Source organism: Crinia signifera, chromosome 19, assembly GCF_055691185.1.
Source record: "Crinia signifera chromosome 19, ASM5569118v1, whole genome shotgun sequence".
NCBI classification, from domain to species: Eukaryota; Metazoa; Chordata; class Amphibia; order Anura; family Myobatrachidae; genus Crinia; species Crinia signifera.
In genome coordinates, this window is record NC_139226.1 from 138,564,565 (window position 1) to 138,584,375 (window position 19,811).

The window sequence follows — 19,811 nt, forward strand, 5'->3', positions numbered from 1 at the left end:
GAGAATGGGACCTCCGTGCAGCCAGCGGGGGGCGCTGCATGCCAAGCCGGCACAGGCAGGAGAATGGGACCTCTGTGCAGCCAGCGGGGGGCGCTGCGTGCCAAGCCAGCACAGGCAGGAGAATGGGACCTCTGTGCAGCCAGCGGGGGGCGCTGCATGCCAAGCCGGCACAGGCAGGAGAATGGGACCTCTGTGCAGCCGGCACATTCCCACACATCACATAGCTTTGTACAATACTTTTGTTTAGCTCCAATCATCCTCATAAGCTGCTGAGAGCATGAGCCATGGGTGGGCCCCTCCGGCAACGCTGACCCTGCAGCCACCATGCTCCTGTGGCTGGCCCAGTCTCTTGCCCTCACCCTGATGGTCTGTGTAATTGTTGCTAATTGGTTGGTGGTGAAGTGTGCCCACCTTCTGCAGGGGGCGATCCGCCAGCTCTCCCGGTGACATGTAAGGACGTAACCCCTGCAGTGCCAGGCACAGGAACCAGCTGTAGTGATTCATGTTCTCAACTTACAGGAGGCATAGTACCCACCACCCCCAGCAGAGTAGGCACTGCGGCACATGGAAGCGAGGAACCGGTTGGAGACTGGAGTGTGCCAGCGAGGGTAGGTACTGCAGGTAGGTACTGTGCCATCATGGCTGTGTGCAATGTGCGGATCATTCACGGATACCTGTGATTCATATCCCCAATGCCCAGATTATAAGCACGGACACAGGGTATGCCTAGCAGGGCGCCTGGGTCACGGTTTGTGGGAACGCCACGTAGGGGGAGAGTGGTAATGTGGAGAGAGATAAAGGTGTACATATAAGAAGATGTTGGGGAGTAGTTGTATCATCCCCGTTATCTGCGCTGCTTTGCCCCCATGTATGAGGCTCAGTAATAGCCCCTGTCACTATTGGCTAAGACACTAAGACAGCGAGCAATGTATGACCAGACCGTTCCGGCACCTGCAGCTAGCGATACTGACAGCCCATACACTGCACGTACAGCACTGTCCCTGGCTGCATGTGAGATCTGGCGTATGGGCACTGAGACGTAGCACACCAGCACTATACCGATGTGGTGGGATCACTGGAGGGGGAGATTACACCCCACACTAGTAGCAGCCAATCAGCTGCCATGTTACAGGCTGTGCATGACAAATGACTGTTAGGAGCTGGTTGGAATTACGGTGTCTCCATAGTCTGGATAAATCTATGTAAAATTTGGGAAAAGCTGAAGTCAAAGGTTTTGCAGGACAAGAAGAAATCAGACACCGGCAGCAGCAGCAGCAGCAGCAGCTTACAGCTGGGCGGATTGTAGTGACCGCACATGTCCAGCGCCAGCCATTGCCGCAGCAACCCCTGAGATCTGCCCCAGAGAGTGGGAAATGTCCAGCAGCAAGGGTGGGGCACCGGCATTGTTCCTCCGCCAATCCACCCCGGCCCTACAGTGACCAGCATACTCCATGCACAGCCCGAATTCCCAAATACACTGTGACACGAGGACACTTCAATTCCAGCATCACAGGGGCTAATTCAGAGCTGACGGCATGGCCACGAATTCGCAGCGGCCAGCGTTCAGTTAAGCTGCCACTCGCCAGAGTGAAATCCCGCCTTGCGAATGAATGTTTTCGCTGTCCGAATGGATGTGTACGGCTGCGAATCTATTCCCAGCCGTGCGAATATGTCCAGCACCCACTGTGACAGGCGCACCATCATATCACTGGCCACTCCCACTATACGACCAGTCACCACCCCCAGACGCCGACTTCCTGTCAATCACCCTGTGAACAGAGTGCGAATATGTCCAGCACCCACTGTGACAGGCGCACCATCATATCACTGGCCACTCCCACTATACAGCCAGTCACCACCCCCAGACGCCGACTTCCTGTCAATCACCCTGTGAACAGCGTGCGAATATGTCCAGCACCCACTGTGACAGGCGCACCATCATATCACTGGCCACTCCCACTATATGGCCAGTCACCACCCCCAGACACCGACTTCCTGTCAATCACCCTGTGAACAGCGTGCGAATATGTCCAGCACCCACTGTGACAGGCGCACCATCATATCACTGGCCACTCCCACTATACAGCCGGTCACCACCCCCAGACGCCGACGTCCTGTCAATCACCCTGTGAACAGAGTGCGAATATGTCCAGCACCCACTGTGACAGGCGCACCATCATATCACTGGCCACTCCCACTATACAGCCGGTCACCACCCCCCGACGCCGACTTCCTGTCAATCACCCTGTGAACAGCGTGCGAATATGTTCAGCACCCACTGTGACAGGCTCACCATCATATCACTGGCCACTCCCACTATACAGCCGGTCACCACCCCCAGACGCCGACTTCCTGTCAATCACCCTGTGAACAGCGTGCAAATATGTCCAGCACCCACTGTGACAGGCGCACCATCATATCACTGGCCACTCCCACTATACAGCCGGTCACCACCCCCAGACGCCGACGTCCTGTCAATCACCCTGTGAACAGAGTGCGAATATGTCCAGCACCCACTGTGACAGGCGCACCATCATATCACTGGCCACTCCCACTATACAGCCAGTCACCACCCCCAGACGCCGACTTCCTGTCAATCACCCTGTGAACAGCGTGCAAATATGTCCAGCACCCACTGTGACAGGCGCACCATCATATCACTGGCCACTCCCACTATACAGCCGGTCACCACCCCCAGACGCCGACGTCCTGTCAATCACCCTGTGAACAGAGTGCGAAAATGTCCAGCACCCACTGTGACAGGCGCACCATCATATCACTGGCCACTCCCACTATACAGCCAGTCACCACCCCCCGACGCCGACTTCCTGTCAATCACCCTGTGAACAGCGTGCGAATATGTCCAGCACCCACTGTGACAGGCTCACCATCATATCACTGGCCACTCCCACTATACAGCCGGTCACCACCCCCAGACGCCGACTTCCTGTCAATCACCCTGTGAACAGCGTGCAAATATGTCCAGCACCCACTGTGACAGGCTCACCATCATATCACTGGCCACTCCCACTATACAGCCAGTCACCACCCCCAGACGCCGACTTCCTGTCAATCACCCTGTGAACAGAGTGCGAATATGTCCAGCACCCACTGTGACAGGCGCACCATCATATCACTGGCCACTCCCACTATACGGCCAGTCACCACCCCCAGACGCAGACTTCCTGTCAATCACCCTGCGAACGGCATGCGAATAGAGAAAGTAGCAGGACTTCATCGCAGGACGGCCTCACACATGTGTATTACGGGCGCAGTGTATTGATAATCGGCCACCGTGCGATCAGGCCTAAATTAGCCCCATGGTCCTGACAGCATCACACACATCTATAATGTCAGTGCTGTCTGCCAATGAGCAGTATAAGTATATAAAGCAGTGGTTCCCAAACTGTGCGCCTAGGCTCCCAGGGGTGCCTCGGAGCACTTGCAGGGGTGCCTCAGGTTGTTGCTCCACAACCAATTCAATTTATTTATGGTCAATGTAATAGGTAAAATCAGTGCTTGTGGCTTTCAATGATAAAATATGTGGATAAACAGAAGTGAATAATTTTCTTCACCATATAACTGGACCTAAGGATGACATTTAAGCACAACTTTAATTATTTTTTTTATTTTTGGTAACAAAATTTTGGCCATGGGGTGCCCTGAAAAATATTCTGATACTCTAGGGTGCCGTTATTCAAAAAAGTTTGGGAACCACTGATATAAAGGATACTTGTGTGATGTCATTGCTGTATTCTCCCTGTGACGTGTAATGACGCTTCTTCCCCCAGGGCAGCCGGCTGCAGCATTACACAGGCCATCCCCAGCCTATGCATTATTTATACCCGGTATATCGGGTGACCGGAGAGCATCAGCAGAATGTTCCACTACTTCGTAGCTCACGGGTTCCATCACCTGGGCCGCTGGCTGCCCCCAACCCACAGACCCCGGCTGTAAGTCAGTAACGCTGTGGGGGAGACTATATGACCCAAATATGCACAGACATGAGTACTGGGGGTTCTCATGGTGCGATTATTACTGATGTACTCTATGTTCTGTCTTCCTGCCAGGCTGGTGACTGCAGCGCTCAGCGGTGTCCTCCTCACTGTCCCCGAAGTGTACGTTCTCCTAAGGTCTGTACCGGACAGATACATACACCTGCCCCTCTGTACCAGATACACACACCTGCCCCTCTGTACCAGATACCCACACCTGCCCCTCTGTACCAGATACACACCTGCCCCTCTGTACCAGATACACACCTGCCCCTCTGTACCAGATACACACACCTGCACCTCTGTACCAGATACACACACCTGCACCTCTGTACCAGATACACACCTGCCCCTCTGTACCGGATACACACACCTGAACCTCTGTACCACACACAAACACACACCTGCCCCTCTGTACCTGATACACACACCTGCCCGTCTGTACCAGATACACACCTGCCCCTCTGTACCAGATACACACACCTGCCCGTCTGTACCAGATACACACACCTGCCCCTCTGTACCAGATACACACCTGCCCCTCTGTACCAGATACACACACCTGCCCCTCTGTACCAGATACCCACACCTGCCCCTCTGTACCAGATACACACACCTGCCCCTCTGTACCAGATACACACACCTGCCCCTCTGTACCAGATACACACACCTGCCCCTCTGTACCAGATACACACCTGCACCTCTGTACCAGATACACACCTGCCCCTCTGTACCAGATACACACACCTGCACCTCTGTACCAGATACACACACCTGCACCTCTGTACCAGATACACACCTGCCCCTCTGTACCAGATACACACACCTGAACCTCTGTACCACACACAAACACACACCTGCCCCTCTGTACCAGATACACACACCTGCCCCTCTGTACCAGATACACACACCTGCCCCTCTGTACCAGATACACACACCTGCACCTCTGTACCAGATACACACACCTGCACCTGTGTACCAGATACACACACCTGCACCTGTGTACCAGATACACACCTGCCCCTCTGTACCAGATACACACACCTGCACCTCTGTACCAGATACACACACCTGCACCTCTGTACCATACACACTCCTGCCCCTCTGTACCAGATACACAAACCTGCCCCTCTGTACCAGATACACACACCTGCACCTCTGTACCAGATACACACACCTGCCCCTCTGTACCAGATACACACACCTGCCCCTCTGTACCAGATACACACACCTGCCCCTCTGTACCAGATACACACACCTGCCCCTCTGCACCAGATACACACACCTGCCCCTCTACACCAGATACACACACCTGCACCTCTGTACCAGATACACACACCTGCACCTCTGTACCATACACACAGCTGCCCCTCTGTACCAGATACACAAACACACACCTGCCCCTCTGTACCAGATACACACACCTGCACCTCTGTACCAGATACACACACCTGCCCCAGATACACACACCTGCCCCTCTGTACCAGATACACACACCTGCACCTCTGCACCAGATACACACACCTGCCCCTCTGTACCAGATACACACACCTGCCCCTCTGTACCAGATACACACACCTGCACCTCTGTACCAGATACACACACCTGCCCCTCTGCACCAGATACACACACCTGCCCCTCTGCACCAGATACACACACCTGCCCCTCTGCACCAGATACACACACCTGCCCCTCTGTACCAGATACACACACCTGCCCCTCTGTACCAGATACACACACCTGCACCTCTGTACCAGATACACACACTTGCCCCTCTGCACCAGATACATACACCTGCCCCTCTGTACCAGATACACACACCTGCCCCTCTGCACCAGATACATACACCTGCCCCTCTGTACCAGATACACACACCTGCCCCTCTGTACCAGATACACACACCTGCACCTCTGTACCATACACACAGCTGCCCCTCTGTACCAGATACACACACCTGCACCTCTGCACCAGATACACACACCTGCCCCTCTGTACCAGATACACACACCTGCCCCTCTGTACCAGATACACACACCTGCACCTCTGTACCAGATACACACACCTGCACCTCTGTACCAGATACACACACCTGCACCTCTGTACCAGATACACACCTGCCCCTCTGTACCAGATACACACACCTGCCCCTCTGTACCAGATACACACACCTGCCCCTCTACACCAGATACACACACCTGCACCTCTGCACCAGATACATACACCTGCCCCTCTGTACCAGATACACACACCTGCACCTCTGTACCAGATACACACACCTGCACCTGTGTACCAGATACACACACCTGCCCCTCTGTACCAGATACACACACCTGCACCTCTGTACCAGATACACACACCTGCACCTCTGTACCAGATACACACCTGCCCCTCTGTACCAGATACACACACCTGCCCCTCTGTACCAGATACACACACCTGCCCCTCTGCACCAGATACACACACCTGCCCCTCTGCACCAGATACACACACCTGCCCCTCTGTACCAGATACACACACCTGCCCCTCTGTACCAGATACACACACCTGCACCTCTGTACCAGATACACACACCTGCCCCTCTGTACCAGATACACACACCTGCCCCTCTGCACCAGATACACACACCTGCACCTCTGTACCAGATACACACACCTGCACCTCTGTACCAGATACACACACCTGCCCCTCTGTACCAGATACACACACCTGCACCTCTGTACCAGATACACACACTTGCCCCTCTGCACCAGATACATACACCTGCCCCTCTGTACCAGATACACACACCTGCCCCTCTGCACCAGATACATACACCTGCCCCTCTGTACCAGATACACACACCTGCCCCTCTGTACCAGATACACACACCTGCACCTCTGTACCATACACACAGCTGCCCCTCTGTACCAGATACACACACCTGCACCTCTGCACCAGATACACACACCTGCCCCTCTGTACCAGATACACACACCTGCCCCTCTGTACCAGATACACACACCTGCACCTCTGTACCAGATACACACACCTGCACCTCTGTACCAGATACACACACCTGCACCTCTGTACCAGATACACACCTGCCCCTCTGTACCAGATACACACACCTGCCCCTCTGTACCAGATACACACACCTGCCCCTCTACACCAGATACACACACCTGCACCTCTGCACCAGATACATACACCTGCCCCTCTGTACCAGATACACACACCTGCACCTCTGTACCAGATACACACACCTGCACCTGTGTACCAGATACACACACCTGCCCCTCTGTACCAGATACACACACCTGCACCTCTGTACCAGATACACACACCTGCACCTCTGTACCAGATACACACCTGCCCCTCTGTACCAGATACACACACCTGCCCCTCTGTACCAGATACACACACCTGCCCCTCTGCACCAGATACACACACCTGCCCCTCTGCACCAGATACACACACCTGCCCCTCTGTACCAGATACACACACCTGCCCCTCTGTACCAGATACACACACCTGCACCTCTGTACCAGATACACACACCTGCCCCTCTGTACCAGATACACACACCTGCCCCTCTGCACCAGATACACACACCTGCACCTCTGTACCAGATACACACACCTGCACCTCTGTACCAGATACACACACCTGCCCCTCTGTACCAGATACACACACCTGCCCCTCTGCACCAGATACACACACCTGCACCTCTGTACCAGATACACACACCTGCACCTCTGTACCAGATACACACACCTGCACCTCTGTACCAGATACACACACCTGCCCCTCTGTACCAGATACACACCTGCCCCTCTGTACCAGATACACACACCTGCCCCTCTGCACCAGATACATACACCTGCCCCTCTGTACCAGATACACACACCTGCCCCTCTGCACCAGATACATACACCTGCCCCTCTGTACCAGATACACACACCTGCACCTCTGCACCAGATACACACACCTGCACCTCTGTACCAGATACACACACCTGCCCCTCTGTACCAGATACACACACCTGCACCTCTGCACCAGATACACACACCTGCCCCTCTGTACCAGATACACACACCTGCACCTCTGCACCAGATACACACACCTGCCCCTCTGTACCAGATACACACAGCTGCACCTCTGAACCAGATACACACCTGCCCCTCTGTACCAGATACACACACCTGCACCTCTGCACCAGATACACACACCTGCCCCTCTGTACCAGATACACACACCTGCCCCTCTGTACCAGATACACACACCTGCACCTCTGTACCAGATACACACACCTGCACCTCTGTACCAGATACACACACCTGCACCTCTGTACCAGATACACACCTGCCCCTCTGTACCAGATACACACACCTGCCCCTCTGTACCAGATACACACACCTGCCCCTCTACACCAGATACACACACCTGCACCTCTGCACCAGATACATACACCTGCCCCTCTGTACCAGATACACACACCTGCCCCTCTGTACCAGATACACACACCTGCACCTCTGTACCAGATACACACACCTGCACCTCTGTACCAGATACACACCTGCCCCTCTGTACCAGATACACACACCTGCCCCTCTGCACCAGATACACACACCTGCCCCTCTGCACCAGATACACACACCTGCCCCTCTGTACCAGATACACACACCTGCCCCTCTGTACCAGATACACACACCTGCACCTCTGTACCAGATACACACACCTGCCCCTCTGTACCAGATACACACACCTGCCCCTCTGCACCAGATACACACACCTGCACCTCTGTACCAGATACACACACCTGCACCTCTGTACCAGATACACACACCTGCCCCTCTGTACCAGATACACACACCTGCACCTCTGTACCAGATACACACACCTGCCCCTCTGTACCAGATACACACACCTGCCCCTCTGTACCAGATACACACACCTGCCCCTCTGTACCAGATACACACACCTGCCCGTCTGTACCAGATACACACACCTGCCCCTCTGTACCAGATACACACACCTGCCCCTCTACACCAGATACACACACCTGCCCCTCTGTACCAGATACACACACCTGCCCCTCTGTACCAGATACACACACCTGCCCCTCTGTACCAGATACACACACCTGCCCCTCTGTACCAGATACACACACCTGCCCCTCTGTACCAGATACACACACCTGCACCTCTGTACCAGATACACACACCTGCCCCTCTGTACCAGATACACACACCTGCCCCTCTGCACCAGATACACACACCTGCACCTCTGTACCAGATACACACACCTGCACCTCTGTACCAGATACACACACCTGCACCTCTGTACCAGATACACACACCTGCCCCTCTGTACCAGATACACACCTGCCCCTCTGTACCAGATACACACACCTGCCCCTCTGCACCAGATACATACACCTGCCCCTCTGTACCAGATACACACACCTGCCCCTCTGCACCAGATACATACACCTGCCCCTCTGTACCAGATACACACACCTGCACCTCTGCACCAGATACACACACCTGCACCTCTGTACCAGATACACACACCTGCCCCTCTGTACCAGATACACACACCTGCACCTCTGCACCAGATACACACACCTGCCCCTCTGTACCAGATACACACACCTGCACCTCTGCACCAGATACACACACCTGCCCCTCTGTACCAGATACACACAGCTGCACCTCTGAACCAGATACACACCTGCACCTCTGTACCAGATACACACACCTGCACCTCTGTACCAGATACACACAGCTGCCCCTCTGTACCAGATACACACACCTGCACCTCTGTACCAGATACACACACCTGCACCTCTGCACCAGATACACACACCTGCCCCTCTGTACCAGATACACACAGCTGCACCTCTGAACCAATTACACACACCTGCCCCTCTGTACCAGATACACACACCTGCACCTCTGTACCAGATATACACACCTGCACCTCTGCACCAGATACGCCAATTGCATGTGCAGTTCCCAGATCTGCGCGGGACCCATTTGCATTTGGACCAATTTAAATGTAAGCCCTACATTTGTGCAGCAGCCAATCAGATTAGAGAAGTAAGTTTGGCAGAAAATGAAGCCAACGTTTGGTTACTATGGGTGACACCACCACCAGCACCCCCTATAGTGTAACAGCCAGGCACACATAGGTCTTACCTGCAGCGGTGACCCCAGCTCTGTCCTTACTGATTCCGGAGAGGATAGACCCCGCAGCCTGTCCCATAGCGCTATCTCCTCCTCACAGCAGCCGCCATCATAACCCTGTGCGCTAAATGCTACAAGGTACAGAGCCTTTATATAGATGGTGGACAGCAACACACTGCTACAAGGTACAGAGCCTTTATATAGATGGGGGACAGCAACACACTGCTACAAGGTACAGAGCCTTTATATAGATGGGGGACAGCAACACACTGCTACAAGGTACAGAGCCTTTATATAGATGGTGGACAGCAACACACTGCTACAAGGTACAGAGCCTTTATATAGATGGGGGACAGCAACACACTGCTACAAGGTACAGAGCCTTTATATAGATGGGGGACAGCAACACACTGCTACAAGGTACAGAGCCTTTATATAGATGGGGGACAGCAACACACTGCTACAAGGTACAGAGCCTTTATATAGATGGGGGACAGCAACGCACTGCTACAAGGTACAGAGCCTTTATATAGATGGTGGTCAGCAACGCACTGCTACAAGGTACAGAGCCTTTATATAGATGGGGGACAGCAACGCACTGCTACAAGGTACAGAGCCTTTATATAGATGGTGGACAGCAACACACTGCTACAAGGTACAGAGCCTTTATATAGATGGTGGACAGCAACACACTGCTACAAGGTACAGAGCCTTTATATAGATGGGGGACAGCAACACACTGCTACAAGGTACAGAGCCTTTATATAGATGGGGGACAGCAACACACTGCTACAAGGTACAGAGCCTTTATATAGATGGGGGACAGCAACGCACTGCTACAAGGTACAGAGCCTTTATATAGATGGTGGTCAGCAACACACTGCTACAAGGTACAGAGCCTTTATATAGATGGTGGACAGCAACACACTGCTACAAGGTACAGAGCCTTTATATAGATGGGGGACAGCAACACACTGCTACAAGGTACAGAGCCTTTATATAGATGGGGGACAGCAACGCACTGCTACAAGGTACAGAGCCTTTATATAGATGGGGGACAGCAACGCACTGCTACAAGGTACAGAGCCTTTATATAGATGGTGGGCAGCAACGCACTGCTTCAAGGTACAGAGCCTTTATATAGATGGGGGACAGCAACGCACTGCTACAAGGTACAGTGCCTTTATATAGATGGGGGACAGCAACACACTGCTACAAGGTACAGAGCCTTTATATAGATGGTGGGCAGCAACACACTGCTACAAGGTACAGAGCCTTTATATAGATGGTGGTCAGCAACACACTGCTACAAGGTACAGAGCCTTTATATAGATGGGGGACAGCAACACACTGCTACAAGGTACAGAGCCTTTATATAGATGGTGGGCAGCAACACACTGCTACAAGGTACAGAGCCTTTATATAGATGGTGGACAGCAACACACTGCTACAAGGTACAGAGCCTTTATATAGATGGGGGACAGCAACACACTGCTACAAGGTACAGAGCCTTTATATAGATGGGGGACAGCAACACACTGCTACAAGGTACAGAGCCTTTATATAGATGGTGGACAGCAACACACTGCTACAAGGTACAGAGCCTTTATATAGATGGTGGACAGCAACACACTGCTACAAGGTACAGAGCCTTTATATAGATGGGGGACAGCAACACACTGCTACAAGGTACAGAGCCTTTATATAGATGGTGGACAGCAACACACTGCTACAAGGTACAGAGCCTTTATATAGATGGGGGACAGCAACACACTGCTACAAGGTAAAGAGCCTTTATATAGATGGGGGACAGCAACACACTGCTACAAGGTACAGAGCCTTTATATAGATGGGGGACAGCAACACACTGCTACAAGGTACAGAGCCTTTATATAGATGGGGGACAGCAACACACTGCTACAAGGTACAGAGCCTTTATATAGATGGTGGACAGCGACACACTGCTACAAGGTACAGAGCCTTTATATAGATGGTGGACAGCAACACACTGCTACCAGGTACAGAGCCTTTATATAGATGGGGGACAGCAACACACTGCTACAAGGTACAGAGCCTTTATATAGATGGGGGACAGCAACACACTGCTACAAGGTACAGAGCCTTTATATAGATGGTGGACAGCAACACACCGCTACAAGGTACAGAGCCTTTATATAGATGGTGGACAGCAACACACCGCTACAAGGTACAGAGCCTTTATATAGATGGGGGACAGCGACACACTGCTACAAGGTACAGAGCCATTATATAGATGGTGGACTTACCTAAACACAGTAACACACTGCTACAAGGTACAGAGCCTTTATATAGATGGTGGACAGCAACACACTGCTACAAGGTACAGAGCCTTTATATAGATGGTGGACTTACCTATACACATCAACACACTGCTACAAGGTACAGAGCCTTTATATAGATGGTGGACAGCAACACACTGCTACAAGGTACAGAGCCATTATATAGATAATGGGCTTACCTAGACACTGCAACACACTGCTACAAGGTACAGAGCCTTTATATAGATGGTGGACAGCGACACACCGCTACAAGGTACAGAGCCTTTATATAGATGGTGGACAGCGACACACTGCTACAAGGTACAGAGCCTTTATATAGATGGGGGACCGCAACACACTGCTACAAGGTACAGAGCCTTTATATAGATGGTGGACAGCGACACACCGCTACAAGGTACAGAGCCTTTATATAGATGGGGGACCGCAACACACTGCTACAAGGTACAGAGCCTTTATATAGATGGTGGACAGCAACACACTGCTACAAGGTACAGAGCCTTTATAGAGATGGTGGACAGCAACACACTGCTACAAGGTACAGAGCCTTTATAGAGATGGTGGACAGCAACACACTGCTACAAGGTACAGAGCCTTTATATAGATGGTGGACAGCAACACACTGCTACAAGGTACAGAGCCTTTATATAGATGGGGGACAGCAACACACTGCTACAAGGTACAGAGCCTTTATATAGATGGTGGACTTACCTATACACATCAACACACTGCTACAAGGTACAGAGCCTTTATATAGATGGTGGACAGCAACACACTGCTACAAGGTACAGAGCCATTATATAGATGGTGGACTTACCTATACACAGTAACACACTGCTACAAGGTACAGAGCCTTTATATAGATGATGGACAGCAACACACTGCTACAAGATACAGAGCTTTATATAGTTGGTGGGCTTACAGATGTAGCAGGCTTCATCCTTGGCCGGCGCCCGCCATATCCCTTTCACTGGTGAGCGCCGGCGATAGGGACTGGGAAGAGGGACAGGATACGGGTATGGGGAAGAGGGGCAGGTTACAAGTACGGGCAAGAGGGACAGGAAACGGGTACGGGGAAGAGGGGCAGGAAAAGGGTATGGGGAAGAGGGGCAGGATACGGCTATGGGAAAGAGGGGCAGGATACGGGTATTGGGAAGAGGGGCAGGATACGGGTATGGGGAAGAGGGGCAGGATACGGGTATGGGGAAGAGGGGCAGGATACGGCTACGGGGAATAGGGGCAGGATACGGCTATGGGGAAGAGGGGCAAGATACGGCTATGGGGAAGAGGGGCAGGATAAGGGTACAGGGAAAAGGTGCAGGATACGGGTATGGGGAAGAGGGGCAGGATACGGCTACGGGGAATAGATGCAGGATACAGCTATGGGGAAAAGGGGCAGGATACGGGTATGGGGAAGAGGGGCAGGATACGGCTACGGGGAATAGGGGCAGGATACAGCTATGGGGAAGAGGGGCAAGATACGGCTATGGGGAAGAGGGGCAGGATAAGGGTATGGGGAAGAGGGGCAGGAAACAGGTACAGGGAAGAGGGGCAGGAAACAGGTACAGGGAAGAGGGGCAGGATACGGGTATGGGGAAGAGGGGCAGGATACTGGTATCGGGAGGAGGGGCAGGATACGGGTATGAGGGGCAGGATACGGGTATGGGGAGGAGGGGGAAGAGGGGCAGGATAAGGGTATGGGGAAGAGGGGCAGGAAACAGGTACAGGGAAGAGGGGCAGGATACGGCTATGGGGAAGAGGGGCAGGATACGGGTATGAGGGGCAGGATACGGGTATGGGGAGGAGGGGCAGGATACGGGTATGAGGGGCAGGATACGGGTATGGGGAAGAGGGGCAGGAAACACGTACAGGGAAGAGGGGCAGGATACGGCTATGGGGAAGAGGGGCAGGATACGGGTATGGGGAAGAGGGGCAGGATACGGGTATGGGGAGGAGGGGCAGGATACGGGTATGAGGGGCAGGATACGGGTATGGGGAGGAGGGGCAGGATACGGGTATGAGGGGCAGGATACAGGTATGGGGAGGAGGGGCAGGATACGGGTATGAGGGGCAGGATACAGGTATGAGGGGCAGGATACGGGTATGAGGGGCAGGATACGGGTATGGGGAGGATGGGCAGGATACGGGTATGGGGAGGAGGGGCAGGATACGGGTATGGGGAGGAGGGGCAGGATATGGGTATGGGGAGGAGGGGCAGGATACAGGTATGGGGAGGAGGGGCAGGATACAGCTATGACATGAGATTTATGACCCTCTATGTACCATACCTAATGATTTACCCCCTGCCATGTGTCACTGACATGTCTATACAAGGTGTTTCCTCCTCCCGCAGAGCAAGCTCCGCACGGTTCTGCAACCAGCCGCTCCTGCATAACCTGATCTGCAGCATCGGCCTGAGCCTGCTCATGACAGGTGAGTGCGACCGACGAAAGATCAATGTGGTAATGGTCAAAACATGAAAAGGTCGACATTACCTTACCAACCACGTGGACACGGACTGGGAACGGTAACGTGGCCAGGGAGCGGGGTGCACTAATTAGGGGTCAGACTGGGGCATAATTACACTGCCCATTGTGGAACGTGATCCCTACAGGAGTCAATGTTGAGGCCCACCAGGGGTTTGGGTGGGCGGACTCCAAAAAAAGAGTGAAAATCTCATGTCGACCATATCCATCTTGTGCATGTCAACCTTTTGGGTTTGGCCTAGTCATTGTCAGGCCAATAATCCTCACCGGCCCCAGCTCATTGGAATGACCACTGACAGCTTATTACAGGATACAGTATATTCCCATTACATGTATATGGGGAACGTGCGGCCCTACTGGGGGAGAGAATCCCAGCCAGCCCACCTCCGACGCACGCACTAACCACCCTGTGACCATGTGGGGGGGGGGGGGGGGGGGCGGCGCTAATGCTTCCGCTGTACACCTCCAGTCAGATAGTACAGAGTCCCCCTTCTGTTCCAGCCTTCTCCCTGATCCTCCTCCTCATGGACCCAGTGCCCTGCTGGCTGAGAGCTCTCTTTACCACATTTGGGGTGGCCTCGTTCACTGAAGGGGTCTGCACTGTCCTGATGACGTCTCTGGCTGGAGAATGTGTGAGTGCCCACAGACCTTCTATATAATATATATATATATATATATATATATATATGTTATTATGTTGTATTGGGCCATTGTAGACAGATACAGACGTTATACCCGGGGTCTTCCTCTCTTCCCAGGCTATAACAACCCCGGTGCTTTACCGCCTGTCTGTGGTGCTCTCTGTACTCAGTGCCCTGACTACAGGTACGTGCGACTGACAGTGTGCCCTGACTACAGGTACGTGCGACTGACAGTGTGCCCTGACTACAGGTACGTGCGACTGACAGTGTGCCCTGACTATGGGTACGTACACCTGACAGTGTGCCCTGACTACAGGTACGTGCGACTGACAGTGTGCCCTGACTACAGGTACGTGCGACTGACAGTGTGCCCTGACTACAGGTACGTGCGACTGACAGTGTGCCCTGACTACAAGTACGTCCGACTGACAGTGTGCCCTGACTACAGGTACGTACGACTGACAGTGTGCCATGACTACAGGTACGTGCGACTGACAGTGTGCCCTGACTACAGGTACGTGCGACTGACAGTGTGCCCTGAGACTACGGGTACGTACGACTGACAGTGTGCCATGACTACAGGTACGTACGCCTGACTGTGTGCCCTGACTACGGGTACGTACGACTGACTGTGTGCCTTGACTACAGGTACGTACGACTGACAGTGTGCTCTGCCTATGGGTACGTACGACTGACAGTGTGCCCTGACTACTGGTACGTACGCCTGACTGTGTGCCCTGACTACTGGTACGTACGCCTGACTGTGTGCCCTGATTATGTGCTCAGCGCTGTATGTGAATGACGTAAGACCTGCGCCATTATCTCATAGAGAATCCTGTGTATGACTGATCCTAGTGATAATTCTCCTGGTCTAGGGTGGTTCCTGCTGGTCGCCCCTTTCTGGCTCCTGAACTCCAGGTTTCCCGGCACGGTGCTGAACAGGAAATCTCGGACGGGCATCTGCTATGAACTGGTGACGTGCTGCCCATGTGTATGGCATGTATGAGGCGTCCTCAGCCAGGAGCATGGGATCCCTCACCGGCGCCACCGCCGCTAATGACCCACAACCAATATAAAGAACTAGTCATTGGCAGAGATGCTGAACCATGGATGTGGAGATGGCCGGAGTAATGTGAGGACAAGATCCACTTCAGGCTCACTGGCCCTGATAATCAGCAGACAAAGGAGCCACACAGAGCATCATTTATCGGCTTTGTGCAATAACAGTTATTTCCCAGCCAGGGGACAGAGTTATGGCAGCCGGTGGGGGCTCCTCTGACTGACAGATCCTGGCCCAATTACTGTGTCGTACAGGGATTAGCCGGGACATGGATCCGCATTTACCCTGTGGAAGTAAACAAACACAAGGGGCATGAGTCGCCCAAACTGTACCATAGTAACCTGGCATTACCTCTGCCCTGGGTATACCGAGTGACAGAATACTGATGCCTGTTATACATACTGTACATCTTGTCTCTGCCTTGCATATATGACTGACATGTCACACATCTGTAACACTCTGCACCCACTGGCAGTGCATACGCCCATCTATCTGCTGCCATATATCTGGTACATAACCATGCATGCAGTAGCGCTGGGGGAGGGGAGCGTGTCTAATTCCATGCAGTCTGTCCACCACCTTGTTGGAGACAGATGATAGAGGTCCTACTGGACCTCTACTGTTTGTCAGGGGAGCGAGGCGTATACAGCACTGGCGTGCTGTGATGCTGCAACCCGTGGCAACGAGCATAGAAACCCCCTGGCAACGAGCATGTAACCTGCTGGCAATGATTATGTAGGTAAAATAAATTATAATTAATTTAAGGGGGGGCAGGGTATTTAGTAACACCACTGCTGGCGCTCTCTAATGGTTTACCAAGTCTCTGTGGCAGCTGGGCACACCCCCTCTGGAGAGTGGCCACACCCCTAAACGTGGGTCCCTACCACACAGTAATGAAAGGGCTGCTGGATTCCATTGTACTACAACCAGGGCTTTTTTTCAGTAGGCTCCAGCAGGAACTGAGGCCATTATTCTAGTTCACTCTTTTTGACAAAATATTTCTTAGATGGACAAAACCATGTGCACTGGAGGTGAGGCAGGTGTTACTTGTGCAGAGATCATTAGATTTGGGTGGGGTTTTACACCTGCCTCACCTGCAGTGCACATGGTTTTGTCCATCTAAGAAATATTTTGTCAGAAAAAGTGAACTAGAATAAGGGCCTCAGTTCCTGCTGGAGCCTGCTGAAAAATAGCCCTGACTACAACATACCCTAGCGCTGACAGCTCGCCCAGCACACAGCTCTGACAGCTCGCCCAGCACACAGCGCTGACAGCTCGCCCAGCACGCAGCGCTGACAGCTCGCCCAGCACGCAGCGCTGACAGCTCGCCCAGAACGCAGCGCTGACAGCTCACCCAGAACGCAGCGCTGACAGCTCACCCAGCACACAGCGCTGACAGCTCGCCCAGCACGCCACGCTGACAGCTCGTCCAGCACACAGCGCTGACAGCTCGCCCAGAACGCAGCGCTAACAGCTCACCCAGAACGCAGTGCTGACAGCTCCCGCTGTGTGTGGGATGTCAGCGATGTGTGCTGCGCGACAGCACCACATCAGTGCCCAACCTAGCGCAGCTAGGAAACCCTACACACATCGCTATAACATGGACAGATGTGAGATTAGGAATTGTGCGATTTAACGTTGTTATACACATTATATCTGTTCCCTTTTACCATATAATAAAGGTTTATAATTTACATAGAGAGTGGTGTTGTGTGTCTTATTCTGAGATGGATACATAAAATATAGCTGTGTATAATTACAGAATACACCCCAATCTCAGGGATGTGATCATTAGGTTGACAATTAGTAAAACAGGCTATAAGTAGTAATGTCCTGTTCCTTGCTTGGTTAAGGTGCCCATACACGGTACAATTGCTGGGTGCGATGAGATAATTTCATATTGTAAATGATTGGCACTTTATAACGGGATGCGGTCATTTGGTCTACTGCATTATGGTAGACAGTCATTAGGTCGAATCCATTAGGTCGACATGCTAAAAGGTCGACATGACTCTAGGTCGACATGGGAAAAGGTCGACATGATTCTAGGTCGAAAGGTCATTAGTTCGACAGGTCATTAGTTCGACAAGGTCATTAGTTCGACATTGTCTATGTCGACATTCACAAGGTCGACATGGAGTTTTTCACTGTTTTTTGAGCCAACATGTGCCGACAGGCGGTATTTCATGCCCTACCATCCACTAGGGCGTGGTGGGAGAATAAAATAGTGTGCCGAGCGTAGCGAGGCACCGTGCCCGACGCATAGCGAGGGGATGCAGTGCACTTTAAACTGTGTCCATGTCGACTGTGTTGACATTCAGGTAAAAAAAACAGTGAAAAACCCCATGTCGACCTTGTGAATGTCGACATAGACAATGTCGAACTAATGACCTTGTCGAACTAATGACCTGTCGAACTAATGACCTTTCGACCTAGAATCATGTCGACCTTTACCCATGTCGACCTAGAATCATGTCGACCTTTTAGCATGTCGACCTAATGGATTCGACCTAATGACTTTCTACCATAATGCAATAGACCAAATGATCCCAACCCTTAACATACGGGCAGACTCGCAGAGATTCCCAAACTGCCTGCACCTCGCAGACTATTACACATAGGCCCATATGTTCCCAGGATTATTTTAGCACAGAACCGAAACACTGGGAAGACATGTAATATTCCCTCAACAATATGTTGATACTTTTTAAGAGAGAATTAAACACAGATTAAAAAAGGATCATTTGTATCCATCTACAAAACGACACACATGACGCCACTTTCTGTGTGGATTATAATCCTTTATTCTATGGACTAAAAGGGAATATAACAGCAGATACAGGGCCCAATTCAGCTGGAGCGGTCTGTACGTACAGATCTAGCGTAAGCTAGCCTTCACTGTCCGTACACAGGATGACTGACACGCTGTGGCCATTTGGGGGCAGTATTGCAGCGTTTTCTGGGAGTGCCCCAGAAAATGCAGACGTTCCCCAGCCGTTGGGAATTCGCACCATGCACGTGGGCGGGTTTACACTCAGGCGGAGCGACGTCTACCTGCATGCTGGGCTCTAAAAACTCGCAGCCCAGCAAATGTATCTGAATCAGGCCCATAAAGAGCACAGCAATATATAATCATATATATATATA

The 19,811-nt window shown here is 52.3% G+C and overlaps 2 protein-coding genes across 3 annotated transcripts in view; one reads left to right on the plus strand and one right to left on the minus strand.

Annotated features, from left to right (window-relative positions):
* The window catches only part of NMNAT1 (nicotinamide nucleotide adenylyltransferase 1), a 63,450-nt gene that overhangs the window by 40,621 nt on the left and 3,018 nt on the right, over window positions 1-19,811 (minus strand). The gene's annotated exons all lie outside the window — the stretch shown is intronic.
* LOC146043084 (uncharacterized) lies at window positions 90-17,632 on the plus strand. 2 transcript variants are annotated; one of them, XM_083163496.1, is made up of 7 exons: window positions 90-621; window positions 3,792-3,953; window positions 4,071-4,133; window positions 14,831-14,910; window positions 15,465-15,595; window positions 15,722-15,788; window positions 16,480-17,632. In XM_083163496.1, the coding sequence occupies exons 2-7, from the start codon at window positions 3,880-3,882 to the stop codon at window positions 16,608-16,610; spliced, it is 546 nt and encodes a 181-aa protein (XP_083019622.1). In that variant the 5' UTR covers window positions 90-621; window positions 3,792-3,879; the 3' UTR covers window positions 16,611-17,632. The 2 variants fall into 2 exon arrangements, with proteins under 2 accessions (XP_083019622.1, XP_083019623.1); XM_083163497.1 differs by having other exon boundaries at window positions 90-608.

Coding starts and splice junctions, on each gene's coding strand:
- LOC146043084 (XM_083163496.1), top strand. CDS start 3,880: ATGTTCCACTACTTCGTAGCTCACGGGTTCCATCACCTGGGCCGCTGG. Junction 3,954..4,070: donor CCAACCCACAGACCCCGGCT/GTAAGTCAGTAA, acceptor TCTTCCTGCCAG/GCTGGTGACTGCAGCGCTCA. Junction 15,596..15,721: donor CGTCTCTGGCTGGAGAATGT/GTGAGTGCCCAC, acceptor CTCTCTTCCCAG/GCTATAACAACCCCGGTGCT.